This window comes from Megachile rotundata, chromosome 7 (genome assembly GCF_050947335.1).
Source record: "Megachile rotundata isolate GNS110a chromosome 7, iyMegRotu1, whole genome shotgun sequence".
Lineage (NCBI taxonomy): Eukaryota > Metazoa > Arthropoda > Insecta > Hymenoptera > Megachilidae > Megachile > Megachile rotundata.
Window position 1 is genome coordinate 1,762,872 of NC_134989.1, and position 16,258 is coordinate 1,779,129.

At 42.1% G+C, this 16,258-nt stretch overlaps 1 protein-coding gene across 1 annotated transcript; it reads right to left on the reverse strand.

The window, feature by feature from the left end:
* Positions 1-459: 459 nt before the first annotated feature.
* Positions 460-7,205, reverse strand: LOC143264774 (uncharacterized). Its single transcript, XM_076533425.1, has 7 exons — positions 6,740-7,205; positions 6,064-6,563; positions 5,059-5,785; positions 4,814-4,920; positions 2,825-2,949; positions 1,808-1,960; positions 460-1,348 (listed from the first exon to the last, which is right to left on the reverse strand). The coding sequence occupies exons 1-7, from the start codon at positions 7,203-7,205 to the stop codon at positions 460-462; spliced, it is 2,967 nt and encodes a 988-aa protein (XP_076389540.1).
* Between the last annotated feature and the right edge of the window lie 9,053 nt (positions 7,206-16,258).

The following is a 16,258-nucleotide window of genomic DNA, read 5'->3' on the forward strand; positions in this document are numbered from 1 at the left end:
GTACCGTCCAATATAAAGTCTTGACTAGCGAATTTCATTTGTCAGATTCACAATTATTTTTAAATTGCTGAGTTCTATTATTTCTATTATTACTATTATATTAAAACCTATTTAGTTCTTTGTTCTAATTGATCATTTATAATCTATATACTTTTCTTTATTTTGTTGTTATTGTTATTTGTTAGTTTCATTTCTTATCATTTTATTGAATAAATCTAATTGTTGAAAGATATTGACCTGTAGATTTCACTCCTTAACCGCACACCACACGAATCCCACAATCTTTATTTGCGAAAACGAGTCGTTAGTGGGTAAAAGCCGCTCTTTACCTTTCTAGCGCTAGTAACAAACTGAACTTAGGTTCCAGGGACGTTACACTAGGTTCCAGAGTCGTTACACATGGAAAAATACAGAACCGAGACAAAGTACTTCGGTACGCTACAACCGAGACAAAGTGTTTCAGTATGCTACATGGTCAAACGTACCAGAATTTTTAAAATCAGAAATAGAACTTCTAACGTGTTCAGTGACCTTAGCACGCTGACAGGAAATGCAATGTTTAGCCCATTCACGACAATCCTTATTTATTGCTGACCAAACGAACCGGTCTGTTAACAGCTTTTGTGTAGCATGGACTCCAGAATGAGAATATCCGTGAAAAGATTCAAAAACTGTCCGACGTAATGGAGAGGGAATAAAAGGTCTAATAGATTCACTCGATACATCGCAATGTAGGAAAACGTCAATGTCTGGGAAATGTACTTTCTTTAACTGCGGGATACAAGTTTCGGTCTCTAACATCTGTTTCATCTCTAAATCTTGTCTTTGAGCTTGTTCAAACGCTTTGTAATCAAGAGGCGAGAAAACAGTTTCTACTCGAGATAACGCATCTGCCACATTATTTGCAACGCCTTTAATATGTCTAATGTCCGTGCTAAATTGACTAATATAATCTAAATATCTAAACTGTCGCGATGAACATTTATCTAATTTTTGTCGAAATGCAAATATTAATGGTTTATGATCGATGTAAATGATAAAATTTCGTACTTCTACCAAATATCGGAAACGTTTAACTGTGGTATAAATGGCAAATAACTCGCGATCATATGCACTACATTTGCGCTGTGCAGCAGAAAGAACCTTCGTATAAAAAGCAAGGGGTTGCCACATATTATTAATAAACTGTTGCAATAGGGCTCCTACAGCATAATCTGATGCATCTACAGCAATACTAACTGGAGCATTGAGTATTGGGCGAACTAATAATGTGACGTTCGCAAGACCTTCTTTAATATCCGCGAAAAATCTCTCTACTGTTTCTGACAACGGTACAGATGTATTGTACCTATATAATTAAAAATACAAATACAATTTTGGCCAATTTAGACCCTACCTTATCGGAGGTCATCGCAAGCACAAGCTACGTATTCATCGGAAGGCAATTCTTCCAAATTTCAACCAGGAATTCCTCATTAATAGCAGGGTTTGCTAAATCTTTTAGGTGGAGCCAAAATTGAGTTAGCGTCCAATCATCTATTTCTTCGGTCTCCAATAATTTCCGAATCCGCATTATATCTGAATACAAATAACATCCTCGACTTCCACGGCATATTTCCCATCTAATTGTGCGATCAGGAAACCAAATTTCGTATCGTCTTCGGTTATATATAGGCTATCCGGAAAGTAATGCAATTAGGTACGTAAAAAAAATTTATTTGTTATTAATATAAACCTTTAAAATTCTTCACAGTGCACCCCTTGGCTTTCAATACACCTTTGCTAGCGACTTTTCCATGTACCGTACGCATCCTGGAAGATCTTAATGGGAACCCCGTATAATGCCTTTGTCACGGCGGTTTGAACCGCATCTATGGTTCCAAAATCCATTCCTTTAAGGGCAGACTTGTTCCTCGGGAACAGGAAGAAATCTACTGCAGCCATGTCAGGACTATATGATCTGCGATCATTCGAATACTCATTTGTTGATCACTGTTAAGAAGTTAATAGTGTCTTAGTAAATGTTTCCTATACACGGGAATCATTTTCGTCAATTCTGGTGCTTGTCCGCCGTCCGAGAGCTGAAGCCATCTTCCACATTTTCCGACCGTTTTTGAACAAATTCACCCACCTGGAAACTTAAGAATAGGTAAGAGCAGAATTCCCGTATGCCTCCTTAATCATTTGGTTGGTTTCGGCGTGGCTTTTATTCAGTTTAGCATAGAATTTCATCACATAACCTTGTTCGATAGTTTTCTCCATTACGCGTCGTAACATGGACACTAATAATAGGTTTACGTTTACAACGATTCTGACGATTACAGAGCATGGATCAACTTGAGATTGCAAACATATAAAGATAAGAGTCCCCTCCACATATTCCAACGAGTCCGAACACGTTCGGAGCAGGGAAAATACCAGAAATAAACGAATCGTATTACTTTCGGGACGGACATATTTATTATACAATATTTATTATTTCCTCCTTGTCCAGAGTATCTTTTTGATTCGCCATTATAATGTCAATAGTCTAAAATGTTCACTTTGTACACGTACCAGTAAACACTTCTACATGTAACGGTAAAGCCGCTACATCACCCCCTTGCTAGTGCTTGACTAAGCAAGCCCAGCCTGGAATCTTACCGGAAATCTAACGCGCCTCCCAGAACGCGTAATAACTGGTGCTACGGTTTTATTTAAATTGGCTGGTTCTACGCGCGTTTCGGAATTAACAGGGGTGGCGTCAGAACTCGGTACTCTGGTGATCTGCGGAATGATCTGGACATCATTTGCCGGTACAGGGATGTCCTCATTCGTAACATACGCAGGCTTAACTCTATCTAATGATACAGTACTACGCTTATTATCTATGTTAATTATAATAGTTCTGCCCAACACTTGGTACGGCCCATCATACGGAGGCTCTAAGATACCCTTTACAGCATCTCTCTGCAGAAAAATATGTTTACACGAACTAAGGTCCTTATATACGAAAATTCACCGACCACTATGACGCACTCCCGCGGTTGGTCCAATATCGCGAAAATGTCTACGCAACTCTTTCACAAACACAGCGGTATCGCGATTGTCAGATGACGGGGACAAAAATTCACCCGGTAAACGAAGCGATTCGCCATACACTAATTCCGCGGATGTGGACTGCAAATCCTCCTCCCACGCAGCGTGAATTCCTAATAAAATGGTCGGAAGGATTGCTGTCCACCGATTATTTTGGTGGCAACGAATCGCGGCCTTAAATTGGCGATGGAACCGTTCCACCATGCCATTAGCAGCTGGATGGTACGCCGTGGTATGCAAATGAGTCGCTCCTAATAAAGAATTTATTAGGTTGGGGAATAAGTTCGTAGCGTTTTGACATTTTCTTTTTTTTACAGCGACATTTTGCAATTTGCAAGGGGTTATAATATTCATTCAATAGAGCTCTTTCTGTTCTACAAAATTGTGTTAATCATTGTTTTCAGTAGTTTCATTCGTTATTACTATTGAGGCTCAGAAATGGAATATCCAGGAGGTAAAAATTAGCACTTTCGACACCTACTCTTCTTTGCTGTCCATCGCGGCCAAAAAGCTGCTGAAGCAGCCCGGGTTATTTGCAATGTATACGGAGAAGGTGTCATAGGTGAGTCGACAGCACGGAAATGGTTTGTCAAATTTAAAAATGGCGATTTTAACGTCGAAAACCCGCCCCGCAGCGGAAGACCTTCTGAGTTCGACGAAAAGCATCTCTGAGCACTTGTGAAGCAGGATGGTCCTCAAACTAGTCGTGAATTGGTCGAAAAAATAAACTGTGACCACAAAACTATTCTCAATCATCTACATTCAATGGGATTTGTCGAAAAATTGGGAGCCTGGGTGCCTCACGAAGTGAACGCTACGAACTTCTTGCCCAACCTTAGGTTGAATTTTGCTAACCATTTCCGTGCTGTCGACTCACCTATGACACCTTCTCCGTATACATTGCAAATATCCCGGCCTATTTCAGCAACTTTTCGCAACTTTTTGGCCGCGATGGAAAGCGAAGAGGGGCAGGTGTCGAAAATGCTGCTTTTGACCTTCTTGATATTCCATTTCTGAGCCTCAATAGTAATGACGAATGAATCTACTGAAAAAAACGATTAACACAGTTTTGTAGAGTAGAAAGAGCTCTATCGAATGAATATTATAACTTCTTGCAAACTGCAAAATGTCGCTGTAAAAAAAAGAAAATGTCAAAACGCTACGAACTTATTCCCCAACCTAATAATTCTTTAAAGAGGGCCGACTCGAACTGTCTACCTTGGTCTGAAGTAATACGTAGCGCAGTTCCAAAACGGCTAATCCATCCCTCACAAAAAGCTCTAGCTACCGTAGCCGCTTCCTAATAGCCTAGCGGTATAGCCTCCGGCCACGACGTAAAGCGGTCGACGCAGGTTAAACAATAACGATACCCCTCAGAAACAGGTAAAATGACAATATCAATATGTTCAAAGCGTCCTGAAGGCCGGGGAAAAGAATCGAGTGGCGTCGCGACATGTTTGTTAACTTTGTTTCGCTGACATGCCAAACAAGCACGAGTCCATTCGCGACAATCTGCCTTAATCGACGGCCAGACGTAGCGCTGAGTTACGCATTTGACCGTTGATTTAACTCCTAGATGTGCTAATCCATGCAATGCATTAAAAATAGGCCGCCTGAAGGGGGCCGTTAAAACAGGACGTACAGAATTTGTTGACACGTCACAAAAAATGTATACGTTAGAACCCGGAATTAATAATTTTTTAATTTTGAGACTTGACTCCCCCTGCATTATTGCCCGCAATTCAGGGTCGTTCGATTGAGACGCGACCAATGCGTCAAAGTTAACTTTCTCCTCCACCGCCTCAATCCGCGACAATGCATCCGCTGCAACATTATCGCGGCCTGAAATATGCCGTATATCTGATGAAAATTCACTAATAAAAGCTAAGTGTCTAATCTGTTTGGGAGTGTGTTTATTGGAACTATTTGAAAATGCAAAAATTAAGGGCTTATGATCGGTGAATATAATAAAATGTCTACCTTCAAGTAGGCGACGGAAATGTTTAATAGACTGATAAATTGCTAAAATTTCCCGATCAAATGCGGAATAATTCTGTTCGGCAGGCGAAAGTTTCGTGGAGAAGAAAGACAATGGTTTCCACTCATCACCAATACGTTGGTGAAGAGCAGCACCGACCATCGTATTAGAGGCGTCGCAGGTAAGAGCCACGGTTGCATTGGGCTTAGGATGCGCTAATAAAGTCGCCTGCGACAGGTCCTCTCTACATTGGCTAAACGCTGCACGTGCTTTAACCGACCATTGAACTTGTTGACTACCCTTAGTATTACCTACGAGAAGGTTGTTTAACGGGGCCTGAGTCTGGGCCGCCCTGGGTATGAAACGTCGATAGAAGTTTACCATACCCAGGAAACGGCGTAATTGTTTGGCAGTTACAGGCTCAGGAAAGTTAAGAATGGCCTGAACTTTTTCGGCGCATAGACTCGTATCTGCTTCCGAAACGGTATACCCAAGAAATTTAACTGTAGCTTGACCGAAAACGCACTTGCCCGGATTTACGACTATACCGAATTGCTTCAAACGTTTGAATAATATCTCTAAATATTCTAAGTGTTCTTTTTCTGAATCTGAAACTACTAGAATGTCATCAATGTACGCATAGCAAAAATCTAATCCCCGCAACACTTCATCTATAAAGCGCTGAAATGTCTGCGCGGCATTGCGAAGACCAAAGGTCATGAACGGAAACTCGAATAAACCAAAGAGAGTAGTAATAGCGGTTTTCGGAATAACTTCTATTGCAACTGGAATTTGATTGTAAGCCCGGACCAGATCTACAGTCGAAAATATACTCTTTCCGCGTACTGACCGAGCAAAATCCTCAATGTGTGTAATTGGATACCGATCCAGAATAGTCCGCGAATTAAAGGCACAATAATCGCCACACGGCCTCCAGGAATCGCTACCTTTTTTGGGTACTAAATGAAGTGGGGAGGACCAACTACTTTCCGACGGACGCGCAATACCAAGACGTACCATCTCCGATCCGGTGCAAGTCCTCGCGGCTTGCAGACTACGGATGGTCCTGGAGTGGTCCTGATAAAATGACAAGTCCCATGATTAACTTCAACAGGAGTCCCGCTCGGCTTGGTGATTTCAGGAAACCGTCGCAGCAGCCCGTGAAACACTGTCTCTCCTTGCACCTGCTTAATCGATGGGGTATTGTCTTGTACTGGTGCTTCTCTGGAAGTCAACGTCATAGTTTGATCAATGAGCCGCTGGTTCCGAATGTCCACGAGAAGTCCAAAATGAGCCAAGAAATCGGCTCCAATAATAGGCCGGGAAACATCAGCTACCACGAATCTCCATGTAAGGTCCCGGCGGAGACCCAAGTTCAGGGTAAGGGTCTTTGTGCCATTTGTCGCGATCGGGGAACCGTTGGCCGCAGAGAGCTCATACTCAGAACTCGTGCATAGTCCATGGATTAATTTCCTTGGAAAAACGCAGAGATCCGCTCCTGTGCCCACTAGGAATTGCGTAATTAATTCCCGATCGCGAATAATGAGACGGCGGAACGTCGGGCTCATGTCGCATGTCGCCATCAACGACTGTCCATTTCGTTTCCCAAAGATGAGGGACATGAGCATGGTGCAATACAGTGATGTGCCTTCGTCCCGAAATTAGTATGGTACCAGCACATACCGCCAGACGCCGGTGATTGACCTCGCGAATTAAATCTTCGCCTCGAATTATTGCGTCTCCGTTGAAATTGTCGTCCAGGTTGCTGGTCACCCCGCGAAGCGCGCAGCTCTGCAATCTGTCCCTGCATCAGTTCCGTTTGGCTTTGTAACGTAATGAGCAGCTGCATCATTCTTTTTGTCACTGGATCTACTGGAGATGATTGCGCTGCCGATCTTGATAACGTGGCGTCAGCCACCATGGGACGGCTGGGTATTGTTTCCGTTATTGCGTCGGCAAGCTCGGCGACCTTGTCCAAAGGTGTTTCCATTTGAGTGGCCAGAATGGCCTGCACATTGGCAGAAAGACGTCCCAGCCAAAGGGTCCTTAACAATGATTCAGATACGCATGTGCCTGCCAGACCACGTAAATGCCGAAGAAATTGCGACGGCTTGCGATCCCCGATCTCTACGAGTTCCAAAAGTCTCATAACTTTTTGCCCTTGCGAAACTTAATGGTCGGACCAATTCCCACTTCAAAACTTCATACAGCCCGGAAGCTGGAGGGTTCAATAAAATGTCACGAACTTCCGCGATGTACCTTGGTCCTAGAGTTCCTGTCACGTAGCTGGCCTTGACGCCATCCAATGTGAATCCCGCAGGAGCAAAGTTTCGCTACAGGATGCAAGTCCGTGATGCAAAACTCCAGGATGTCGCTCTCGCATCTGATTGGTCAGTGTTTTTCATTAATAATTCAAAAACTAAGCTTTAATTACATAAATATGCTTTTCTTTAATGAAAATATTCTTTCTCTTTCTTTTAATAAAAACATGCTTTTCGTACTTTACAGTAATTTATTCCAAATAATGAGGACCTTTTAGCATCATTCCACAACACATAGTGTTCGGGACACCGGTTGACCGTTATTTCAGATTCCACGCATTTGAAACAACTTTCTGTTTTCATCCCGGTTTTGATTACTTGATGACAAATTTAAACGACTGTGTCTCCCGAGCATATTGTTCGTCCTCTACCCCTCTGTTTTCGAATACAACGTACACCGTTCTTTACCGTACTTCGAATACCAGCGAGCTCAGAGAGGTTCTAACCGCCAAACCCAACAGACATAAAAATTGATTATTTAATCCCACTCAGCGGGCAATTATATTTCAAGCGTTATTAAACAATTTTGTGTATTTCATTGTTTTTTTTGTGTTCATCTTTGGTTTTGTTTCTCTTTTTGTCTCTGTGTTAATAAACGTTCGGTGAACTTTAAAATTTGTGCAATCCGTGATATTATTCTGCGCGAGTATCCTCCTTCACCAGCGTCCGAAACACATAGTAATGAATATAGCATAATATAAATGAAAGTTGTTTAATTCACTCTTTTATATTCGAAAAATCATGACAAATAAATTGTCTTTACAGCATATTTTATTGTTTTCGTAATTTGTTTCGTAAATTATCCAATGCAGTGTGGATTATAATCCGAATCATGACACATTTGCGAATCGCGCTACACATTAGAGGACACACTTCGGTGTTCGAATTTGACAACAATCAATCAAAGGAATTAATCACCAATCACACACAACTACATACACATGTAGGATGGCAGCAAGAAGATCAGAAAACATATCGACGTAATAATATAAATTTAATAAATTGGAAGGAATACAAAAAAATTAAAATAACCGATTAAAGTAAACGATTCCACGGTTCTGTCGAAACTCCCTTTTTTCGACGCCGTCGCGCTTTATATAAATTTCACATTCGCACTATCTTTTGTTTCACGCACACTCATACAAACTACACACTCATACTACGCAAAATCAATCCATGTTAGCGAATCCCACATACATGACATACGTAAACCACTCACACTTTCACCGTTCAATCACGAACAAACATAGATAACAAGGTCGTATCATTCGAGCCTATAAACTATTATTATATGTCAGGCTCAATTTTATCTGCTTTATTTTTTATTCATCCTCCACCTCAATCATATTACAATAATGAATTGAAATAAGACTTACTCTGTAACTGATCAACAGGATTCCCGATACGGTTACATGAATTGTAAGAGCAGACGTTGAGAGGGCCTTACCATTTTCTGCTTAACTAATAAGGCAAGCGCGAGCCGACCTGCTCCTGAACATCGAATTTCGCACCTAGCGAGGTGCGTACCAATCAAAAGATTCCTCTTTAACTTTAATTTATCTCCACACACGAGATAGCATTCTAAAACTGCACTTACTTGTTCATAATCAGTTTTCTTCACCACGATTTGAAAATTTCATTAAGTATTCATGGTATAAAAGTGAATATATATCGTCAAGACCACTTCATTTTGAAAATCCCGTATTTTGCTACGCATCACATAATGAACCACTATGCCACATACGTAGTGACGTAGCAATTGTTTCATATGCTTGGTGTCGAAAACCGTTGTGTTTGAATCATTCCTTCGAGCAATACCACCATTGCCGCGATTATGTTCCCTAACTTATTTAAACTGTTCCTTACCTAATAAAATTGACATACGGAATATCTACGCACATTAACAATAACTGATAACGCAAATATAATTGTTCCTCATTTCTGCTTATAAATAACGTTGACTGATAGTGTAATATCGTCCAACTAGATTCGATTTCGTATTGTGCAGGGCGTCAGCGGGCGTGAGCGCGTAGTGTTTATAATAAAAATCTGAGGAATTATAGGAGGCACTATCGTATATATATATATATATACATACCAATGGACTTGTAATAAAATTTTCTACAATTTTTGTCGTTATACAAATTTGAATAAATTGTACAATAAGGTTATGAAAAATTTTTTTGTTGTAAACAAATTGTATTTTGCACAATTCGTTAACATCCTGCTATTATACGCGAAAAACCATACAACTTTGCTATTAGAAGTTTTAATGTATCTCATATGGTTTTCAAGATAGCCAAAGGGGGTCGGAACTTTAAGGGGTCATTTTACCCCTTAAACTCGCGTCTCAGCCGATAAAAAAAAAACGCGTCCCTTATTTTTGCCTGCTTAACAAATGTACGAAGTTTCATCAAAATCGGAGGGGGCACTTCCGTGCCTTTCCTTGTAAGTAAGGTTTTTAAAATGAAATACGAGGTGTGACACAAAAGTAACGAGGCAAGTCCAATAAATCATTGTATCTTCAGAATCAGTTCTCCGTGACATTATCACCTTCAAAGTAGTCCCCTTCAGCATTCATATACTTTTGCATTCGGTGCTGCCATTGCTGGTAACAGTTCTGGAACGAGATTTTTGGAAGTCGTTTCGGGAGATTCTCCGTTTCTGCTTGAACCTCTTCAACTGAGGTGACATGGGTTCCCATTAAGCAAAATTTAACTTTAGGAAATAAACAAAAGTCGCATAGAGCCAAATCAGGTGAATAAGGAGGATGCCCCATCACAGTAATATTTTTACTAGTCAGAAACTGCTTGGCAGACAGTGCCGTGTGAGCCGGTGCATTGTCCTGGTGCAACAGCCATCCTTCGCTTCACAACTGTGGCCTTTTTTTCCTAATTTCTTCACGAAGTCTTTTTAGTATTTCAATGTAATAGTGTTAGTTAACAATCTGACTACTGAGAAATCACTCAATCATTACAATTCCATTAATGTCGAATTTTGATTTTGACATGCGTTCTTTTTTGGATTTTGGGGATCCTGAAGACTTCCATTGCATCGAGTGGCGCTTACTTTGTGAGTCATAGGTAAAAATACATGTCTCATCACATGTTACAATAGATTTCAACAAATTTTACAAGAAACTTGATGTTTATTCGCTGTTCGGTTTTTACGTTAGACATTTCTCCGGCAGAATGCAGTTGCACGTGTTCACTAAATAACGCAATACTTCCAAATGGTATGAACGATTCAATCGAAATTGGCAACATGGATAGAGGAGGCATGTGGAATGATGCCACAAAAATAATTGCTGCCAATTCCATTGTTTTTTCAAGCTACAGACCTAGAGTCTTGTTACTTTTGTGTCATACCTCGTATTTATGGCCGGTACAGGAAATGTTAGGGATACGCATTGTAAGGGAGAGAAGTACAGGGTCGATTAAAATTTCGCATAGCAAGTACATAAATAAGTTGATAGAAAAGTTTGAAATGAATGAATGTAAATCCGTATCTACTTCATTAACATCAGGAATCAAATTATCACAGGAAATTGAGGCAAAGACCCTTGGCAGAAAAAGGGAGATGGTAAATAAACTGAACAAAGAATTGGTAGGAAGTCTACTTTCCTTAACTAATACTTTTTTTTTTTGTTTTTATTTAGGAAGACAGAAATCCAGTAACGGACATCTGGGAAGATAGCCCAGATAGTGTGAGACTCCCGCTTCCGGCGCCCCTAGAAGAGGGGCGGTTTCCACGGCCTACTCACTAAAACTGTCTCCCGCCCCCGCTAAGCGGGGGTTGGCGGCAACCCGCCAGGCTTCCTTACCGGATGGGGCATAGTGTACCTGGTCTAGGCCATTGCTCGCAGTTGTGGATGAAGACTACCCCCCTCCCCCCCCCCCCCCCCCTTTTTCGCGAGTGTGGTCCATGCGTGGAGAGCGGATGCTTCAACCAAAGAGATTTGACCCGAGAGGCTGCGTCAGGGACTAGGGAAGGCTCCCGCGCGTTACGCACTGACCTTCACTGAACCTGCACGCCCCCTCAAAGCCGCCTCTCGGTGGGCGAAAACATACGGTAAAACCGCGACCTCTCCCCACCATTTCCCACCTAAGTATCGCTTATAATCTGCTCTTTGTTGCCTATCATTTGTGTTGCCTGTCGCTCATATCTAATTTTTCTGTTTTTCCACCCCCACCCCCACCCCCTACTCCCTCGCTCGTCGATTGATAAATACTCCGTGTTTAACTATCTGCCTCCTACCTATGCTTGATTACCGCTATTAATCCTATTCTAGCCTCTGTTACGGTCCCGTCGCCCCCGCCCCCCCGCCCCACCCCTCGTCTCCGCGCTGTTTTATATGTAACGTGTTGTGCTGTTTCTCGTCCCCTCCCCCTGCGCAATTTCGGTGATATTTGCTTGTATCCCTAGCATTTCCGCTCCGCGTCTTATTTCCGTTTTTCGTTTTGTCGTTTCGCTTGTCCCGATTCCCCCGTGTTTCGCCGCCCGTTTTTCCCTTTTCGCGTTCCTATTTCGCCCCAGTCTTTCTCCACAACGCTACATGAGCCCATTGCTCTCGGTATTTATTTCTTTCCTCTCTTCCAGCACCTTCCCTCGGTTCTCAATCCGTCCCCTAATGGTGCGGTGACCAGGCTGACGTTCAAGTTCCTCGTTCCAGTACTTTCCGATTAAAAAGTCTGCACAAGCCTTCGGGTCGCTCATAGCGTTGCCCGCCATTGTTGCTGCTTTCATTTGTTGCCGCCGTTTAGGCGCCAGCCAAATTTCCTTATGTTTCCTTCTTCTTCTCTCCCGCCGATCCCCTCGGTCCCCATTGTCGCCCCCTAATGGTGCCATGACCAGGCTGACGACTGGGTTCCTTGCTGAATCAGCAGTTAATCGGAAGGGTGTTTGGTTCAATTTGACCTTTCTCCCTCCTCTCCCCCGCTCAGTCGGTCACCGTTTTGTGCCCCCTAATGGTGCTATGACCAGGCTGACACCGGTTTCCTCCTTTGCAAGTTTGAGTCGTTCGATCGATCGTGTCTTGTTTTCTCCTTCTTCTCTCCCGCCGATCCCACTCAGTCCCCATTGTCGCCCCCTAATGGTGCCATGACCAGGCTGACGACTGGATCCCTAGTTGAATCAACAGTTGATCAGAAGGGTGCTTTGCTCAATTGACCTCTCTCCCTCCTCTCCCCCGCTTAGTCGGTCCCCGTTTTGTGCCCCCTAATGGTGCTATGACCAGGCTGACACCGGTTTCCTCCCTTGCGGGTTTGAGTCGTTTGATTGGTCGTGTCCATTTTGTTTCGCCGCTTCTTCTACTCCTGCTCTTCCTCTTCTCCCTCTCGCTGTCCTCTTGCTTCTTCCCCTCCTCTTGTCGTTTGAAAAGCGCGCCGTGCCTCCGCCGTCTTGCTTGTTGCTGCATCCTTTTGCTTCACCCTTTAGGGCCGCTCTCCAAGTGTTTGCAGCGTTCCTTCCCTGGCCATGCTGGATATTCTGGATATTCTCAATGCGGCCCCTTTTCTCCACCATCGTTGTGTCTTCGGAGTTTCCAGAGTGCTGGAGCGTTTTCCGCAGTTCTTCCAACACTTTTCCGTCATTTTCCCGCTTTGAACTGTTCCTCTGCACTCGCGCACGTGGTCACGTATATTCCCCTGTACCCGCAACACTCCTAGCACTTCACTGCACTCTCACAACACTTTCCTAACACTACACCGAGTTAGTTGCCTATCTGTTAATTATTTATTATTTATTATTTATTTATTTATTAACCTACTGATCACTTCACTATTTATAATAATTTATTCGTTAATTATGAACTAATTAATATTATTATTATTATTATTATTATTATTATTATTATTATTATTATTATTAATCTCATTCACTTCACTTCATTTATTTATTAATTTATTAATTTATTTATTTCTTTCTTCCTTCACTTCGTTCCGTATCGTCTCGCCTCTTCCTCTTCTCCTCCACCCTGTCTTCTTGCTTCAACCAATCCGCTTACCATTTGAAAAACGCGCCATGTCTCCGCCATCTTGCTTGTTGCCGCGTGCCTCCGCTTCGCCCATAGGCTTCGTCCCTGAAGGCAGCTCTCCATGCGCTTGTGGCGATCCTTCCTCCGCCATCTTGCTAGTTGCCGCGTGCCTTCGCTTCGCCCTTAGGTTTCGTCCTTAAGGCCGCTCTCCATGCGCCTGCAGCGACCCTTCCCCGGCCATGTTGGATGTTTGCGAACCGGCCTTTACGCACTACGCTTTCCCTCGCGCGGAGATACCCACGTGTTCGTACGATATATCGAAGCTTGCCCGACCGACGCCATTATTTATTTACTATCAAATTACGAAAATATGAAAATAGCCAAAACTAATTACCGCGTGCATTCAATATGCCTCATTCGCCCTTCTCCGCACTCTAAATCCCTAATGACTTTTAAATTATTAATTAATTTAATTTCTGCGACTTTCTCTCGCAACTTCGACACGTCGCACTGTTATGATATGACACATTACCATCGATGTCTCATCCTCCATAGTCATCGTATACTTTCAAAGGGCACCGATAACCGAAACCAACACCGTCGTCATCCTCCATGCGTCACAACCGCCCTATCAATCTAAGCGTCATAGTTTGTATTTCGAAGGGCATAAAAACCCCGAACATTTCCCCAAAACAGTTCAGTTATCCTGAGTCTGTCCATCTTTACCACAGTGCTCTGTACGTGATCTCGGACCTTTGCAATAAACCTTGAAAGTAGTAATTTTTGGTAGTGTTTGATTTCGTTTCCTTGCTGCGGCTTAACAGGAGACTTTTATTGGCGATCCTGCCAGGATCACTGCAGAGGAAATTAAGAAGAATTGAAAGGACCTACGGAATATGTGGATACTCCTACTGTAAGTAGATGTCGTTCAATACATATAGAATCTCGAAGGAATATCAGACCGATTCAGAAAACAGTCAGCAATCGCATTCCATTGAAGACTTTGACATTAGTGAAATATCTCGAAGTTTTTACGGACTAAAAATGACGGATAACAAGCCCTCTACAAGTAAAACTTTGAAGGAGCAATCCGATATTTCTGAACAAATCGAAGCATTATTGGACAGTGAAACCGTTCTGTTAGAGAAATTAAAAGAAATTAGGAAGCAACGAAGAATTATGGAAGGAAGTCAAGTTAAGAGACCGATAACACCGGAATTATCAGAAGACGAGTTCGATGGTAGTTTAACATCATCTAGCGATAGAGATAGATTAGTATTAGAAAGACAAAGAAAACTATGTAAATCGGCACTAGATTTCGTAAAAGAATTTTCCGGTTATAATATGCCAGTTGAGAAATGGATCCAACAAATAAAAACAGGCCTCAGTATCGTCCCTAACCAAGATATGTTTATCGCGTTAGTCATTGTTCACAAGACCACGGGGGTAGCAGACTCATTTCTAAGCAATCGACAAATACTAACCGCTGAAGAATTATTTGACGCCGTGTCAAGAGAATTTGGTATCTCTAAAACTAAGGAATTACTAATTAATGAACGGAATCATTTAAAACAAGGAAAAGACGACGTTAGAATATATATTAAACGATTTAATTCGTTACATCAAGATATTATTCGCGTTATAAATAATAACCGTCGATATACATCTACAGAATTAAAACTTTTAATCGAAGTCGAGGAAGAATCTGCATTAGCAACATTTATTCGGAATTTGTCACAACCGTTACGATCACTCATTAGACACGCGCGTCCGCGAAATTTAAGAGAAGCACAAGATATGGCGTATGAGAAACAACGCGAAGAAGAGTTAAATACAAAATTTAATAGATTTATGAGACCGAATCCTGTAGCAAGAACAGAAAACCACAGTGAACCGCGACCAGATAGGTCTAGGCAACAACCTGGCCCATTTACCTGCTATAAGTGTAATAAACCAGGTCATATAGCTAGGAATTGCAGAGAACAAGAAAATTTTCAGAAACCCCGAAACCAAAGACCGCCAGACATCAGGTATGTAAACTCGGACGAGACCAAAGTAAACAACTTAGAATTGACGTCAGAATGGGAACGGACAACAATGGCAGGGACATTACCGGAAGATTTCTGATTGACACCGGTGCATCTATTAATATCATCAAGGGTACTAAGGTTAGAGAAAGTGGAATACCATCGAGACGACAGCCTAATAAGTTTTATGGAGTAACTAATGAACCAATTGAGACAAAATATGAAGCGAGACTGGATATAGGAGACAGACAGCACGCGTTAACCGTTGTTAAAGACGACTTTCCTATCGAGGAAGATGGCATACTAGGCATGCCATTTTTGGAAGCCGAAGATGCAGAAATTAACGTAAAGAAAAAAACTATTGAATTAACCAAAACAGTTCACAGGATTTTTAGTCTGCGGACGGATCCGGAACGACTGAAGAAACTTAAGGAAAATGTGCGACTTAACCACATCAAGGATCAAGCAGAACAGGAGAAATTATGGGAAGTAATTAAATCATTCGAGGATGTGTTTACTCTCCCAGGGGATGATCTGCCGGCTACGAAACTTGTTCAACATTCAATACCAACAACGGATGACATACCGATCAATACAAAACAATACAGATATCCACCTATGCATCAAGAAGAAATTAGTAAACAGGTAAATGAAATGTTAGATAAAGGCATCCTGAGGGATTCTACCTCTCCCTATAACTCCCCACTATGGGTGGTTCCGAAGAAACCCGACGCAAGTGGTAAGAAAAAATGGAGAATTGTCATTGATTTCAGAGGGCTCAATAACAAAACTATTCATGATGCATATCCGCTACCGAACATCACAGAAATTCTTGATCAACTAGGCAATGCTAAGTATTTTTCAGCTTTTGATTTGGCCT